The 17,782-nt window shown below is 36.1% G+C and overlaps 1 protein-coding gene across 1 annotated transcript in view; it reads left to right on the forward strand.

The window, feature by feature from the left end:
* The window catches only part of RAB3GAP2 (RAB3 GTPase activating non-catalytic protein subunit 2), a 147,557-nt gene that overhangs the window by 104,324 nt on the left and 25,451 nt on the right, over nt 1–17,782 (forward strand). Inside the window, 5 exon segments of the mRNA XM_037823524.1 lie at nt 12,706–12,811; nt 13,434–13,594; nt 14,625–14,853; nt 16,831–17,007; nt 17,111–17,217. Coding sequence (XP_037679452.1) covers nt 12,706–12,811; nt 13,434–13,594; nt 14,625–14,853; nt 16,831–17,007; nt 17,111–17,217 — 780 coding nt within the window.

Here is a 17,782-nt window from a genome sequence, read left to right on the forward strand (position 1 = left end):
ATACCACATTTTATTTATCCACTCATCTGTTGAAGGACATTTGGGTTGTTTCCATCTCTTGGCAATTGTGAATAATGCTGCTATGAACATTGGCGTGCAGATAACTGTTCGTGTCACTGCTTTCCGATCTTCCGGGTATATACCGAGAAGTGCAATCGCTGGATCGAATGGTAACTCTATATCTAGTTTTCTAAGGAACTGCCAGACTGACTTCCAGAGTGGCTGAACCATTATACAGTCCCACCAACAATGAATAAGAGTTCCAATTTCTCCACATCCCCTCCAGCATTTGTAGTTTCCTGTTTGTTTAATGGCAGCCATTCTAATTGGTGTGAGATGTTATCTCATTGTGGTCTTAATTTGCATCTCTCTAATAGGTAGTGAAGCTGAACATTTTTTCATGTGTTTCTTGGCCATTTGTATTTCCTCTTCAGAGAACTATCTTTTCCTATCTTTTGCCCATTTTATAATTGGGCTGTCTGTACTATTGTCATTGGGTTGTAGGATTTCTTTATATATGCAAGATATCAGTCTTTTGTCAGATACATGGTTTCCAAAAAATTTTTCCCATTGAGTTGGCTGCCTGTTTACCTTTTTGAGAAATTCCTTTGAGGTGCAGAAACTTCTAAGCTTGAGGAGTTCCCATTTATCTATTTTTTCTTTTGTTGCTTGTGCTTTGGGTGTAAAGTCTAGGAAGTGTCCGCCTAATACAAGGTCTTGAAGATGTTTTCCTACATTATCTTCTAGGAGTTTTATAGTACTTTCTTTTACATTGAGATCTTTGCTCCATTTTGAGTTAATTTTTGTGTAGGGTGTGAGGTAGGGGTCCTCTTACATTGTTTTGGATATGGATATCCAACTCTCCCAGCCCCATTTGTTGGAAAGACCATTATGACCCAGTTCAGTGACTTTGGGGGCCTTATCAAAGACCAGTCAGCCATAGATCTGGGGGTCTATCTCCGAATTCTGAATTTGATTCCGTTGATCTATATGTCTATCTTTGTGCCAGTACCAAGCTGTTTTGACTACTGTGGCTTTATAATAAGCTTCAAAGTCAGGGAGTGTAAGTCCTCCCACTTCGTTTTTCTTTTTTAGAGTGTCTTTAGCAATTCGAGGCATCTTCCCTTTCCAAATAAATTTGATAACTAGCTTTTCCAAGTTTGCAAAGTAGGTTATTGGAATTTTGATTGGGATTGCATTGAATCTGTAGATGAGTTTGGGTAGAATTGACATCTTAATGACATTTAGTCTTCCTATCCATGAACATGGAATATTTTTCCATCTTTTAATGTCCCCTTCTATTTCTTTTAGTAGAGTTATGTAGTTTTCTTTGTATAGGTCTTTTACATCTTTGGTTAAGTTTATTCCTAGGTATTTGATTTTTTTAGTTGCTATTGAAAATGGTATCTTTTTCTTGAGTGTCTCTTCAGTTTGTTCATTTCTAGCATATAGAAACATTACTGACTTACGTGCATTAATCTTGTATCCTGCTACTTTGCTAAATTTGTTTATTAGCTCTAGTAGCTGTATCATCGATTTCTCAAGGTTTTCTAGATATAAGATCATATCATCTGCAAACAATGACAGTTTTACTTCTTCTTTTCCAATTTGGATGCCTTTTATTTCTTTGTCTTGCCAGATTGCCCTGGCTAGCACTTCCAGCACAATGTTGAATAGCAGTGGTGACAGCGGACATCCTTGTCTTGTTCCTGATCTTAGAGGGAAGGCTTTCAGTCTCTCACCGTTGAGTACTATGCTGGCTGTGGGTTTTTCATATATGCTCTTTATCATATTGAGGAAGTTTCCTTCAATTCCTACCTTTTGAAGTGTTTTTATCAAAAACGGATGTTGGATTTTGTCAAATGCTTTTTCAGCATCTATTGAGATGATCATTTGATTTTTCCCTTTCGAATTGTTAATGTGTTGTAATACATTGATTGATTTTCTTATGTTGAACCATCCTTGCATGCCTGGAATGAACCCCACTTGGTCATGGTGTATGATTTTTTAAATGTGTCGTTGGATTCAATTTGCAAGTATTTTGTTGAGGATTTTTGCATCTATATTCATTAGGGAGATTGGCCGGTAGTTTTCCTTTTTTGTAGCATCTTTGCCTGGTTTTGGTATTAGATTGATGTTAGCTTCATAAAATGAGTTAGGTAGTGTTCCATTTTCTTCAATGTTTTGAAAAAGTTTAGGTAAGATTGGTGTCAGTTCTTTCTGGAAAGTTTGGTAGAACTTCCCTGTGAAGCCATCTGGCCCTCGGCATTTATTTGTGGGAAGATTTTTGATGACTGATTGGATCTCTTTGATTGTGGTTGGTTGGTTGAGGTCTTCTATTTCTTCTCTGGTCAGTCTAGGTTGTTCATATATTTCCAGGAAATTGTCCATTTCCTCTGCATTATCCAGTTTGTTGCCATACAGTTGTTCATAGTATCCTCTTATAATTTTTTAAATTTCTTCGGGATCTGCAGTTATGTCACCTTTCTCAGTCATTATTTTGTTTATATGGGTCTTCTCTCTTTTTGGTTTTGTCAGTCTAGCTAGGGGCTTATGAATCTTGTTGATCTTCTCAAAGAACCAACTTTTGGTGTTATTTATCCTCTCTATTGTTTTTTTGTTCTCTATGTCATTTATTTCTGCTTTAATCCTTGTTATTTCTTTTCTTCTACTTGGTTTAGGATTGGTTTGCTGTTCATTTTTTAGCTTTTTCAGTTGATCCATTAGTTCTTTGATTTTGGCTCTTTGTTCCTTTTTAATATGTGCGTTTAGTGCTGTAAATTACTCCCCAGTACTGCTTTTGCTGCATCCCATAGGTTTTGGTATGTTGTATTCTCATTTTCATTCATCTCTCTATATTTATCAATTTCTCTTGCTATTTCTTCTTTAACCCACTGATTGTTTAGGAGTGTGTTGTTTAACCTCCAGGTATTTGTGAATTTTCGAAGTCTCTGATGGTTATTGACTTCTAATTATATTCCATTGTGGTCAGAGAATGTGCTTTGAATAATTTCAGTCTTTTTAAATTTATTGAGCCTTGTTTTATGTCCCAGCATATGATCTATTCTGGAGAAAGTTCCGTGAGCACTAGAGAAGTATGTGTATCCTGGTGATTTGGGATATAAAGTTCCATATATGTCTGTTAAATCTAATTCATTTATCAGATTGTTTAGGTTTTCAGTTTCCTTATTGGTCTTCTGTCTGGTTGATCTATCTATAGGAGAGAGTGATGTGTTGAAGTCTCCCACAGTTATTGTGAAAACATCAATTGCTTCCTTTAGTTTTGCCAGTGTTTCTCTCATGTATTTTGTGGCACCTTGATTGGGTGCATAAACATTTATGATTATTTCTTATTGTTGAATTGCCCCTTTTATTAGTATGTAGTGGCCTTCTTTGTCTCTCAAAACATCCCTGCATTTAAAGTCTATTTTATCTGAGATTAATATTGCTACACCTGCTTTCTTTTGGCTGTAGCTTGCATGAAATATTTTTTTCCATCCTTTCACTTTCAAATTCTTTGTGTCCCTGTGTCTAAGATGAGTCTCTTGTGTGCAACATATTGACGGTTCATTTTTTTTAATCCATTCTGCGAATCTGTATCTTTTAATTGGTGAGTTTAATCCGTTTACATTCAACGTTATAACCGAATCAGCCATCTTATCCTTTGGTTTATGTTTGTCATATATATTTTTCCCCTCTATTAATATCGTTTAATGTACCCATACCGAATCTCTTTAGTACTGAACCTTTCTCCAAGTCTGTCTGTCCTTTCTTTGTTTCTCTGTCTGTAGGGCTCCCTTTAGTATCTCCAGTAGGGCAGATCTCTTGTTAGCAAATTCTCTCAGCATTTGTTTGTCTGTGAAAAATTTAAGCTTTCCCTCAAATTTGAAGGAGAGCTTTGCTGGATAAAGTATTCTTGGTTGGAAATTTTTCTCACTCAGAATTTTAAATATATCGTGCCACTGCTTTCTTGCCTCCATGGTGGCTGCTGAGTAGTCACTACTTACTCTTATGCTGTTTCCTTTGTATGTGGTGAATTGCTTTTCTCTTGCTGCTTTCAGAACTTGCTCCTTCTCTTCCGTGTTTGACAGTGTGATCAGAATATGTCTTGGAGTGGATTTATTCTATTTGGAGTTTGCTGGGCATTTATGATTTGTATATTTATGGTGTTTAGAAGATTTGGGAAGTTTTCCCCAACAATTTCTTTGAATACTCTTCCTAGACCTTTACCCTTTTCTTCCCCTTCTGGAACACCAATGAGTCTTATATTCGGACATTTTATATTGTCTATCATATCCCTGAGGTCCATTTGAATTTTTTTGATTTTTTTCCCCATTCTTTCTTTTGTGCTTTCATTTTCCATTCTGTCATCTTCCAGGTCACTGATTCGTTGTTCAACTTCCTCTAGTCTTGTACTATGAGTATCCAGAATCTTTTTAATTTGGTCAACAGTTTCTTTAATTTACATAAGATCATCTATTTTTTTATTTAGTCTTGCAATGTCTTCTTTATGCTCTTCTAGGGTCTTCTGGATGTCCTTTGTATCCCGTACTATGGTCTCATTGTTCATGTTTAGTTCTTTGAGTAGCTGCTCTAGGTGCTGTGTCTCTTCTGATCTTTTGATTTGGGTGCTTGGCTTGGGTTATCCATGTCGTCTGGTTTTTTCATATGCTTTATAATTTTATGTTGTTTTTGGCCTCTTGGCATTTGCTTAACTTGATAGGGTCCTTTTAGGATTTGCAGACCAATTGAAGTCCTTATCTCTAATTTATCAGATCTACAGCTTCGTGGAGTACACTTTCTCTAACTAACCAGCAGGTGGTGTCCATGAGCCACCTGTTGTCCACAAGCCAGTTCTCCCCTGCTTTGCCTTTGTGGTGAGTGGGGGAGTGAGTCTTGTGGGGTCCAGTTGGTGTACCAAGCTTGCGTGTGTAGTTGGTGTTGCTCGCCCTGTATACGGGGCATTTGTCTGGGCGGTCAGGGAAGGGGGATGGCTCTAACAGTCAAATCTCCCTGGTGTTCCTGGAGTTTTAAAGCTGCTGCAATAGTCTAATCCTTCAGTTCAGTTCTGCCACAATTTGTCTCTGCCACTGACCCACAAGTCCTTGGTGTTGGCATATGGCTCTTGAGACTTGCAAGTGGGTCCCTCTTCCAGGCCGTGCACCCCCTGGTTCTCTGTTGAGGGATGATTGTGCTGTGTCACAGGTGGGTGCCGTCCCCCCAGGATGGTTCTGGGCTGCTAAGCTGTGTAGGGAGGCTCCCAGTCTGCTGAAATGATGGCTGAATGGGGCTTTGTTAATTCACACTGCTTCACCTTCCCAACTCTGGGACAATCAGCTGAGGGTGCAGGGAAGGCTAATTTCCACTCCCAGTTTTGTGGTGTGTGCCTGTGATTTGAAGCACTTCCATCACACTGGGTTGTGTGGGGCAGCTCTGGGCTATGGGGCTGGCGATGGGCAGGAGTGTTTCCTGTTCACCAGGATGATGGCTGTGAGCGGACAGCCCCCTTTTCTTGGGAAGTTGTGGTGTTTAGTGAATTTTCTCAGCCACTGGATTATTGCCTTTTGTCTCAGAGCTCTCTTAGTTCTGCTCTTGTTTTGACCTGCCCAAATTGCAAGTCTTTGAGGCTTTCTGTATTGGGCTTCTTAGAGTAATTGTTTTAGGAAAAGAAAAAAAGATTAAAAAAAAAAAAAAGGGCCATCCTCACAGCTCAGATGGGTTATTGAAATGCTAAGAGACAAAGCAATTAGGGCCATTAAGGAAAGGTCCACAGGGCAGAGATCAGTGTTTCTTTGGGATTTGCATGTGATCTTCAGGGCCTAAGCTCTGCCCTTCCCCTTTCTATGTTCACCAGAACTCCAGAACATCCTCCGCTTTTATTTTGGAGTTTTTCTTGCTGTTTTTTGCTATGCCTGTCTCCTCTCTGCTGGGCTGGCTGCTCTCAGATTCTCTGGTGTCTGGTCTCAGTCTATCTATGGTTGGAATTTGGATCAGTAGAATGAGTTTCCAATAAGAGCTGCCACTGCAGTTTTCCCTTCTCCTTCCCAGCGCTGACGGCCCCTCCTCCCACGGGACTGAGCCTAGCAGGGAGGGGCGCTGGACCCCTGGCCGCAAAAACTTACAGACTTTGCTGATCTCAGCAGTTCAGCGTGTTCGTGAGTGTTGTGTGAAGTATGCCGAAAGTCAAATTGCTCTGTGGTGTCCAGTCCACGCAGTTCCTGGCTTTCTACCTACTTTCCTGGAGGAGTAACTAAAACATACAGCTCACCAATCCACCATCTTGCCCCGCTTCCGCTCTATCCATTATTGAGAGTAGTTTTTTAAAGTCTCCTACTGTTAGTGTAAAACTGTCAATTTCTCCCTTCAAATCTGTCAGTATTTACTTCATATATTTTGGGTCTCTACTGTTAGGTGCATATATATTTATAGTTATTGTATCTTCTTGTTGAATTGCCCCTTTGTCCGTATATAGTGACCTTCTTTGTCCCTCCTAACAGTTTTTACTTTAAGTGTATTTTATCTGATATTAATCCAGCTACACCAGCTTGCTTTTGGTTACTTTTTGCATGGTATATATTTTTTACATTCTTTCACTTTCATCCTTCTTGTGTCTTTGAATTTGTGATGAGTTTCTTATAAACAGCATATACCAGGCTCGTGCTTTTTTAGCCATTCTTTTAATCTCTGCCTTTTGACTGGCGAGCTTAATCCATTTACATTTAAAGTGAATACTGATAATATAGTACTTTCTTCTCTGTTTTGCTATTTGGTTTATGTAAATCTTACACGTTTTTTTTTTATCTCTCAGTTCTTCCATTACTGTTGACTTTTACATTTATCTTTTCTAGTGAGCCATTTTGAGTCCCTTCTCATTTCCTTCTGTGTATGTTTTTAAGATATTTTCTTTGTGGTTTCTGTGGGGCTTAAATTTAATATCCTAAATCTATAGCAATTATGTTTGATTTGATACTAACATAACTTCAATAGCATACACAAACACTGTTCCTATACCCCTCTTCCCCCCCACCTTTTTGTTATTGTCATAAATTATCTCTCTATATACTGTGCGTCCACAACCATAGATTTATTATTACTTTTTATGCATTTGCATTTTAAAACCTGTAAGCAAAAGTGTATTTACATACCAAAAATGCAATGGTATTGGCATTTATACTTTTCCACGTGCCTTCAATATACTGTCTGATGAATATGAAGAATTCCCTTTAGCATTGCTTGTATGATAGGTCTAATTGTGATGAACGCCCTTAGCTTTTGTTTTTTTGGGAATATCTTCATCTTGCTCTTATTTTTGAAAGCTGCTTTCTCTGGAAATAAAATTCTTGGTTGGTAGTTATTTTATTTCAGCACTTTAAATATTTCTTCCCACTGTCTTCTTGCTTCCATGGTTTCTGATGAGAAATTGCCACTTAATATTATTGGGTCTCCCGTGTACATGACATATTGCTTCTCTCTCACAACTTTTAGGATTCTGTCTTTCTGTTTGACTTTTGACTATTTGATTATAATGTGCATGGACATGGATCTCTTCGAGTTTATCTTGTTTGGAGTTCAATGATCTTCTTTAAGGTGTATGTTCTTATCTTTCATTAAATTTGGAAGTTTTCTGACATAATTTCTTTGAATATTCTTTCTGCCCCCCCTCTTTCTTTTCCTTATGTAACTCCCACAATGTGTTTATTGGTATGTTTGATGGTATCCCACAGGTCTCTTAGGCTCGGTTCACTTTTCTTTGTTCTTTTTTCATTCTGCTTCTCAGCCTGAATCATTTCAGTTATCTGACCTTCAGGTTCATTAGTTCTTTCTTCTGTCAGCTTCAATCTGCTATTGCTCCCCTCTAGAGAATTTTGTCATTAGTTATTGGTCTTCAACATCAGTATTTCTATATGGTTCCTTTTTATAAATTCTATCTCTTTACTGAGATTCATGAAGAAACTTGGTATTTATAAGCTAGGTTGTATAAATTTTCAAATTTAGAAAGATTTCTTATGCAGATTTTTTTTTTTTATTGTGGAATATAACATATCTACATAGACGTAGCAAATTTCAAAGAATGTTATGGGTTACAGTTCCATAATTTCAGTTATTTCCTTATTGTAAAATATAGCATATGCGAAAACGTGATAACTTTCAGATTACAATTTAACAAGTAGTTATATAGGAAATTTCCAAGAATGTTATGGGTTATAGTGCCATAGTTTCAGTTACTTCCTTATTGTGTGTTCTGGTTTGCTAATGCTGCCATAATGCAAAATACCAGAAATGGATTGGCTTTTATAAAGGGGGTCTATTTGGTACAAATTTACAGTTCTACAGCCATAAAAGTGTCCAAACCAAGGCATAAACATGAGTATACCTTCACTGGAGAAAGGCCGTTGGTGTCTGGAAAATCTCTGTTAGCTTGTATTTATCTATATTTAGATTTTCTTATTTAGACCTTATTTTGAAACTGTTTATTACTGTTTTTTCCTTTAATTAAAAAGGAATTATTGGGATCATACAGCTAAATAGGACTTGTTATTTTAGTAGGTTCTACCTTTTAAATACTAGAACACTCAGATCTTAAAATGTGGTTTGATTTTTCAAATGTCTGGAAGAACATAAACCTTGACCTCTCGTAATTTCATTTATTTTTCAAATATCATCAAATATCATCATGTGACATATAAGTAAAATAAAATTCACATCCATATTATGCTTTCTTAATGAGAATATTCATATTATGAATATATAATGTGACATTCTTTGCTATGAGATTTTGAAAGGATATCTTATTTTGTATTTACTAATTATGGAGGTAATTAGTTATTTTCTATATAGTATCTTTTGCTGACATGTATATGCATGTGTATGTTTCTGTGTGGTAGCTTAGTTTGCCTCTGTATTCTCTTCTGTCTTTATTTTTCTTCTTTCACCTTAATTTTTCCTGAAGTTTAAAAAAGCTTTTTGTTTCTTATCAGTGTTTCTAGAATTATTTCATTGTGTTCTGATGGCTACCCATGGTATCTTCTAGTTCACACTGATCTCCTACATACAAACAAAAGTGTTACTGTTTGGAATTTTTCAACTTTACACCCCACCTCCCCAAATACATTCCTTGGTTTGTAAACAAGGATTATCTGGTTAGGTGGGAGATAGAATTAGGACCACTGAGTTAGGGACAGACAGGGAAGGAAAGTTAAGCATACAACAGGTTTTGTTGTTTGTTTCCAAGTTTGCTGAAGGAGGTGGTGGGTAGGGCAGATGGTTAGATGGAGAGAAAGTAGAAAAGTTCACAGTATGGAGTCAAATCCAAGACATACAATGGATGGAGGCCACCCAGGGGTCCAGGGACTGAGGAGTGGAAGGTTGAACTGTGGTGTTATACATGCAATGGAATGTTGTGCGTCTACAGAAAGGAATGAAGTCGTGAGGCATGCAGCAATGTGAATGACCCTTGAGGATATTATGTTGAGTGAAATAAGCCAGAAACAAAAAGACAAATATTGTATGGTTTCACTAATATGAACTAACTATAATGAGCAAACTCCGAAAATTAAAGTTGAAAGCATAGGTTATCAGGAAATAGGAAGAGGGCAGAGTTTGGGCAGTAAATCTTAAGGAGTACAGAATGTTCCATAAGATTGATTTAAAGGTTTGAAAATGAATAGCACAATACTGTGTGATGGTAACACAATACTTTAAGTGTAATTAACAAAGCTGAGTATGAGTATGATTGAAAGAGGAAGGCTAGATTCGTATGTGTCACCAGAGGGAAAGCGAAGGATAAAAACTGGGACTGTGTAACTTAGCGACACCTAGAGTAACAATGATGGTGTTTAATTGTATAAATATGAGAACACTATTACATGAACTAGAACAAATGTATGTCACTATTACAAGGTGTTCATAATAGGGTGGTATATTTGGAAAAAATACAGGTAATGTAAGCTAAGGTCTATAGTTAACAGTAACATTGTAATATTCTTTAATTAATTGTAACAGAGGCACTATATGAAAGCCAAATGTCAATATTAGGGGGATATAGGGGTTATGGGATTTTTTTAGTTGAAAGAAATGAGAATGTTCTCATATTAACTCTAGTGGTGAATGCATAACTGTGATTATACCAAGAGCCATTAATTATACACTTACGATGGATTGTATGGTGTGTGAATAAAACTGTTAAAAAAAATAATAGGGGGAGATAAGAGATATGGAATGTTTTGAGTTTTCTTTTTTATTTTTATTTAATTTTTTGGAGTAATGAAAATGTTCTAAAATTGTGATGAATGTACAAGTATGTGATGATACTGTGAGCCATTTATTTTATGTTTTGGATGGATTATATGGTGTGTGAATATATCTCAATAAAATTGCATAAAAGTAAAACAAAAATTCAAAGCATAGCATTTAGCTTGTTTTGCTGCCTCAAATTTAAAATAACCTTTTGGGTTGACAATCTTTATGAAACTTGTGAAACTTTTTTGTGGTCTGCTGATGAAGACATGAGCCAAGCTTTGAGAGAGACATGAAATCTTCTAGGTATGTTTAGAAACCTGGTGTGCTCCTAAAAATAAGCCCTCATCATGTATTTTGTGCCTAAAATTAATCAGTGAGTCTAATGGTGTTTTTGTTTCCTAGCTGATGAAACAAATACCATGCAGTGTGTTGGCTTAACCCATGGAAATTTATTGGCCCACTGTCTTGAGGCTGAGAGTCCAAAATCAAGGTGATGCTTTCTCCCAGAAGGCTGTGGTATTCTGGGGCTGGCTACTGGTGATCCTTGATCCTTGGCTTTCTGTCACATGGCAGTGTGCATGGCGGGTCCCCTGGCTTTTCACACCAATAGTTATGGATTAAGAACATGTTTTTCTGGAGTACATAACACTAAGCTACCACAAATGGCAACTTGACAGTGAGTCTAAAAGAAAAAATAAATTCTACCCTCCTCTGCATTTCCCTTTGATTTTCTTCATAGTATCCATGTACATGTACAGACACCATAGTGGGACAATTATTTCCAATTGATTATGAAATGTCATTGTTGCCTCTGCAGGCAAGCTATTCTTTTAGCTTGTCTTAATGATAATAGGGAGCAGTGTTGCATGAGGTCAAGAAGGAATGTAGAGCATGAGGTAAAGAAGGAGTCTAGAAGAGAGAATAACCTTGTTAAGTGAAGAACAGTCGATCTGAATTTGTAGGCTAAACAGAATGTTGCTTGACAAGTGGAATGAGCATGGTATAATATGATCCCGGTTTTGTAAAACAGTAACCGCCCATCCCACAAATCCTCCATGTATATCTGTACATATAAAGCCATTAACAATACTTTGTGCATAGTAAGCTGTATAGAACCATTAGAATTTTTCATTGGTATTAACGTTATTTTATTGTTATTTTATAAGCATGGGGAAAATTATGAAAGGCCATATTCTATTTTAAGAAAAAGATTTCCTGTTGGAGTGAGGTAAAAAAGGGGACTGCCATGGGGAGATACATGAAAGGGAATTAAAAAACGGTATAGAAATAGAAGCGAATTCACATTAAAAATGTTTGTGTGTGTTTATGATTTTATAGGTATAAAAATTATAAATTTATATGTATATATGTATAAAAACACATATGTTAAAATCTTTAAAAGAGATGCATGTTAAAATAAGGCAGACTTAGGTTTAAAGTTTAGTTCTACTTCTGACTTACTAACTGGATGGTGTTTGGCACATCCCTTTTCCTTTAAGAGCCTGTTTTGTCATTTGTAAAATCTGGATAATTATCCCCCCACAGAGGTTGTTAGAATCAAATGAAATACTTGACATGTCAAGTATTTATCATAGCTCCTGATCTTAGATGGCACTCATAAATTAATTACCTTTACATACTTATCTTACTTCAACCCCTTGCCCTTCTTAATTTTGTACTCAAGTTTTGAAAATTATTTGAATTAATACATTTAAACTGATAGTCAACCTTTTATTTTAGAGCTATATTCACATAAGGATACTGCAGTATTATAAACAATCAAGGTCTTTCACGAAAACCATGCCATTAAACTTTCATTATCTTGGAATTACCTGTGAACGCATTTTATACATCATAAAAATGTTTCAAATTTTAGTAGATATGTTGGTTCATAGGAATCTTAAAAGTCACATATAGGACCTTTTGATGAGGGTATAGTTAAGGTGTGGCCCAGCTGAATCAGGAGGAGTCTTTGTTTTTCATTACTTGTTAGTGATTTACAAATTGGTGTTTCGTAGCTTTACGTACTTGTTCCTCACTGCCGACCCCGCAGTAACTTTTTATGGCCAACACTCGGGCAAGATCCATAGCCCCAGATTAGGCCCTCTTTCTCCAATCAAAAAGTACAGCTATGGCACTCTGCTGATCTATAGCAAATCCATGCTGACATACGTTGTCTCCTTTCTGGCAATTATGCACCTCAACAGAGGGTTGAATTGCAAGGCAGTGCTTAAACCAAAGAAGAAAGGGAAGTGGCAGAGTTTAGACATTTGACTGATGGTAAGGAATCTCCTCATAGACAGGACACCTGCTTGCCCCTCACATCACATGATGTGATGAGCAACCACTTATTTTCCAACCCAGAAAGCTGAATAACTCATATATACACATGTGCTCCCTAGAAAAGTACAAGATTTTGTTTATGTTAAACATTGTGGACTGAAAAAGATTTAAATTTGGTTTCAGTCTCTGCTCCTGAGTGTTTGGCTTTCTAAGGAAAAAGATATTTTGGATAAACCACAGTCTGTCTGCTGTCTTCATACAATGCTGTCCCTCCTGAGCAAGATGAAAGGTAAAATGCTGGTGTATATTGTTGTTCAGAGTTCTCAGAGATTTATGCTACTGCTTTTGGAAACAAAGTTTAGTTCTTGGAATACCTCAAAAACATGGAGGAAGGATAATTTCTTTTGACAAAAGGAGATTACAATGTACAAAGCATTTCACCATAGAGATTCTTTCAAGTATTAATAGAAAGCTCTTAATGCATGTGAAGTATGTATTAATTTATGAAAATTAAATTTGTATTTTGTGTCATCATAAATAATGTAATATGAACAAAGTATTAACTCAGGCAAATTGAATGGTCTTGGTAGAGATGACACATTTCTTACTATTTTTGGCATGGTTGGAACAGTAGTCTATTATATTAAGATATTCAGTGGTAGTTTTCAGTAATGATGATACTCCAACTAGAGATTTAAAATTGATTCAGCAACAAGATGACTAACAGGATTCATAAATAAAGAATATAAATGTTCTGAATAAAAATAGATTATTTTCCATTTCATTCAGACGTATAAAAATACATCAGTGGGGAATTTAGCTTTCAAGTATTTATGTTTAACATGAGAGATTGGACAGAAAAAATTGGCACGCTAATAGGGTTTGTGTATTTTTTTCCCTTATTGCTCCAGTGGCCATTGAAGAGACCTGGGATTCCCAGTCTGTGTCACCTTGGTGGCAGCAAATGCGCACGGCTTGTATTCAGTCTGAAAACAATGGAGCTGCGCTATTATCTGCACACGTTGGGCATTGTGTTGCCACACAGATATCAAACAATATGACAGAGAAAAAAGTAAGTTGGCAGAGGTGCAGCTTTGAACTGCCATCCAGTCTGCTAAGGGGCTGTTTTCCCTATTCTAGGGTACATTGTCTTCAGAGCTGTGGAACATTTACAGTCTGAAATGTTTGTCCAACAGGTTCTTAATTGTTTTTGGAAGGGTGGAGGGTGCAGCCCTTAATTTGTTTATTCAGATGATACGAATACTTGAATTTAACAGTTGCCACATGGAATAAGGGAAAAAGAATTGAAATTGGGGTGATTTGTGGGGAGTCCCTCTAAAATGAATCTCCTGGCTTCAGTCTCATGAAGTCAGTATTGGACTCTATTACTTCTTAGATTTCTTCTAGCTCTGAAATTTTACGGTTGTATTCACCTCCCTTTTATAAATATGTTGCTTTTGATGTGTAGCTTTGAATGACTTAAATGAAAGTTTCCTCTTGACTTTACTTTGTGTTTTTTCCTCATCTCTTGAGAACTCAAATTTATTTTAAAATGACTAACATCCCTTATATCTAATGGTGGATTAAATAATTATTTCTAGGGGGATGTTGCATTAAATTGGATATGACATCTAAATATGTCTGTGAAGATTCACATAACATTGTCAGTTGCAGGTTATAGCTAAATTTAATATTACTAAAGATATTTATAATGTTGGAGAGTAGACAAAATTTCAGACACATTTTTTAAGTTGGTGAATACATTGTGAAGAGTTGTAAGTGTCCTCACTGGCACTGATAGAAAAAGCTATGGCCCATTGCCAAGGATGGCCCAGAAAACTTTCTGAAGTGTGTTTTGGTTGAATCGGGGGCATTATTGCAGGTCTCTTTTTAAGTGTCTGAACTCTGTCTAATTGCCCCTAAGTCTCCAGTCTACTTGTGGCCCTCATGTTTCATCCAGCCAAGTAGTGATATTTGTGAAATATCATCTGTGTTGCTTTGTGATGTATGCTGATTATCCATCGGTTTTCAGATTAAAAGCTCACTCAAGTTAAGGTTGATTCGGAATCTTTTCTGAACATCACCAGTGCATTTTCTGTTAGTTTTCCCATTCAGTTTTGAGTGCTGATTCAGAGGGCCTCACTGATTCCTGGGAGGCCCTTTCTCTTGATACCGAATACTGGAAACTCCTGCTGAAACAACTGGAGGATTGTCTCATACTTCAGACTCTGCTACACAGCACAGTGAACACTCGAACCTCCACAGTATCATCACTGCAGGCTGAGCCACTTCCAAGGCTTTCTGTTAAAAAATTATTAGAAGGAGGAAAAGGTAACTTGAAGCTTATTTGAGTATTTGCATCTATATTTTTATATTATGGGTTTGTTTTATAGAAATGACTGAAAAACGGCAAAGAGAAAATACACTCATTAAAAAAACAAACAAACAAACCATAATCTCTTTGTACTCCTTCTCAATTAATCTTTTCAAAATCTGATTCTGTCAGTTCCCTTCTCAGGAAACCCCAGCTATCTCCCCTGCCTTATAAAATAAGTAGCAGTTCTCAACTAGTGGTCACAGGACTTCAAGGTCCTCCTTTTTTGAGATTTGAGATTTGCAAACATGTGAGCAAATGCCACTCTTCTCAGTAAATATTTTTTTGCTTTGGGAAATACAGTTATTTTCATAAAATATGCTAACATTAATGGATTTATTATTTTGTTTTTAAGTGAATTAAAAATATTTTTTAAATTTCCCAGTTTTAATTTTTAATACCGTAAATATCGATAGCTATAACCTATAAACCAAAGTTCTTTGGGGGTCATCAGTAATTTTTAAGAGTGTAAAGGAATCTTGAATTTTAAAATTTTGAAAACTGCTAGAACAAAGTATAACATCTTGAACTTGCTCTCCAAGATCTTTTGACTTTGAATCCAACCCATTTTTCCATTTCTTTCTAGTTTGCTGGATTTCAGTTAAAATGAGTGTCTATGTGGTTCCTCATATTTGGATCTGAGCTGGTACTCTTCACTTTCCCCTCATAGATGTCTAAATCTTACTCATCTTTCATGACTCAGCTCAAGTATTGTCTCCTCCAAAAACCTTTTATGGTCCACTAACCACAAGTTTTCTTTTATTCCTCCTAATTTCTATAGCACTTTATACCTCTTTTCTGATACATCACTTTCTACAGTCCTGGATTCATTTGGGCTCATGTGCATTTATATATGCAGGACCACAAGAATCTTAAATTTTGAATTATCTTTGTGTTTTCATTGTTCTTAGCAGCAGCTTAGTAGGCATTTGATACTTGAATGAGTGTATTTCTGTGTTTATAAATACTCAGATGTTTATAAATAGATTTTTATTTAGTTAACTTGTTTTCTTGTTTTTTTATGACTTGTGACAATTTTTAATTGTAAACTCACTACACTCCATGCTGCCATCTGGTGAAAATGCAGGGGCACTATTTTAGTATTTACCTAAACAAATATAATGAGGACTTAATTCTGGAATAAGAATTACTGAATGATTTAGAAGTCAAACCTAAGAAATGAAATCACCCAGCATCCTGCCCGCATTTATTTCCACTAATAATTGTGAGTTTACTGTGAAGCATTCTTTTTGTGGAAAGGCTTTTATCTGAATCAAAATAGAAGGCTTTTGGAGGCATAGTAAAGAAAGTTTTGGTCAATTATAGAAGAATGTATAAGTTTTTTATGTAGTAATTCAAATATCTTGTATGTTTTTCAGCTTGTGTTTAGAAACATAGCATAGCATCAGGTTTTACTGATTAGTTACAGCTAAATTTTGCCCATAAATATTCTGTATAGGAAAGTTAGTTGACTGTTGAAAGTTAAATTATATTGCTCTAAGAAGCCTAGACAAGTTCTCTGCTAATCAATGTGTTTTCATTTATATTTTAAATAAAAGTCATATAAAAATGCGTTCATTCCTTCATCCTATGTTTGTTAAATAGTATTTTGTATTTGTGGGTGTAGAAGGTATGTAGTACACAGACATATGTATATGTATATGCATTTATATTTATCTAGTATTTTCTGAGAGTATAGTGATGCCCTCAGATACCAAGTATCCCACTTCACTTGCCTTCATAAGTTAAGTGGTAAATGGTAACACTGCAATAAATCTCATGGCTTTTGGGGGTCCCCTTCGGGCTCAAAGCTGAATGTGGCACTAGATGTCTTCTAAGGAAATGCAGCTCAGTGCATCATATTGGGTTTCCTTTGACAAACACTGTTGCTTATTTGTGGCAGCTTTCATTTTCTTCTTATCTCCAAACTATAGGTGGCATTGCAGACAGTGTAGCCAAGTGGATATTTAAACAAGACTTAAGCCCTGAAATATTAGAACTGGCTATTAAAGTAAGAGATGTAGAAAACACAGATCAACCAAAAGAAGATATTAACAGAGCTTTCCTTGAAGTGTCAGAGGTGGAGGAGATGGATTTAGGAGACATACCAGGTAATACATAAGTAATGAGGAATGTGAAATATAGGGCAGAGAAATGTGACTGACTTTTCATTAAGAAAAGAGTAACATATTACATATCTCTTCTGACTTTCAGACTTGCTGCATTTAGCCTATGAACAGTTTCCTTGTAGCCTTGAGCTGGATGTGCTACACGCACATTGCTGTTGGGAGTATGTTGTTCAGTGGAATAAAGATCCAGAGGTAAGATTCTCGTTATCTTTCAGGTTGATTCTGTTTCTGTGCTCATGCTACACATGTGGACTGTTTCATCACATAACATATTTTATTTTATTTTATTTTATTTTATTTTATTTTTTCACAGAATTCACATTAGTGGTAACATACAATATCTCTCTTTTTGTGCCTGGCTTATTTTGCTCAGCATTATGTCTTTTTTTTTTTTTTTTTTTTTAATCTTCATTTTATTGAGATATATTCATATACCACGCAGTCATACAAAACAAATCGTACTTTCGATTGTTCACAGTACCATTACATAGTTGTACATTCATCACCCAAATCAATCCCTGACACCTTGATTAGCACACACACAAGAATAACACATAACATATTTTAAACATTGTACTTATCCCTGTTGGAATGGCTCTGCACTAGGAGTTATACTAGGCCTTTTTCATACATTCTCTCTTATAATCCTCACAGTAAAGTTAGGAAGTATAGATACTATTATTATCCCCACTGTTGAGAAGACAAAACTAGGGCTCAGAGAAGTTAATTTATTTGCTTGAAAGACATTGCCAAGTAA

The sequence above is a fragment of the Choloepus didactylus genome, chromosome 2 (assembly GCF_015220235.1).
Source record: "Choloepus didactylus isolate mChoDid1 chromosome 2, mChoDid1.pri, whole genome shotgun sequence".
NCBI classification, from domain to species: domain Eukaryota; kingdom Metazoa; phylum Chordata; class Mammalia; order Pilosa; family Megalonychidae; genus Choloepus; species Choloepus didactylus.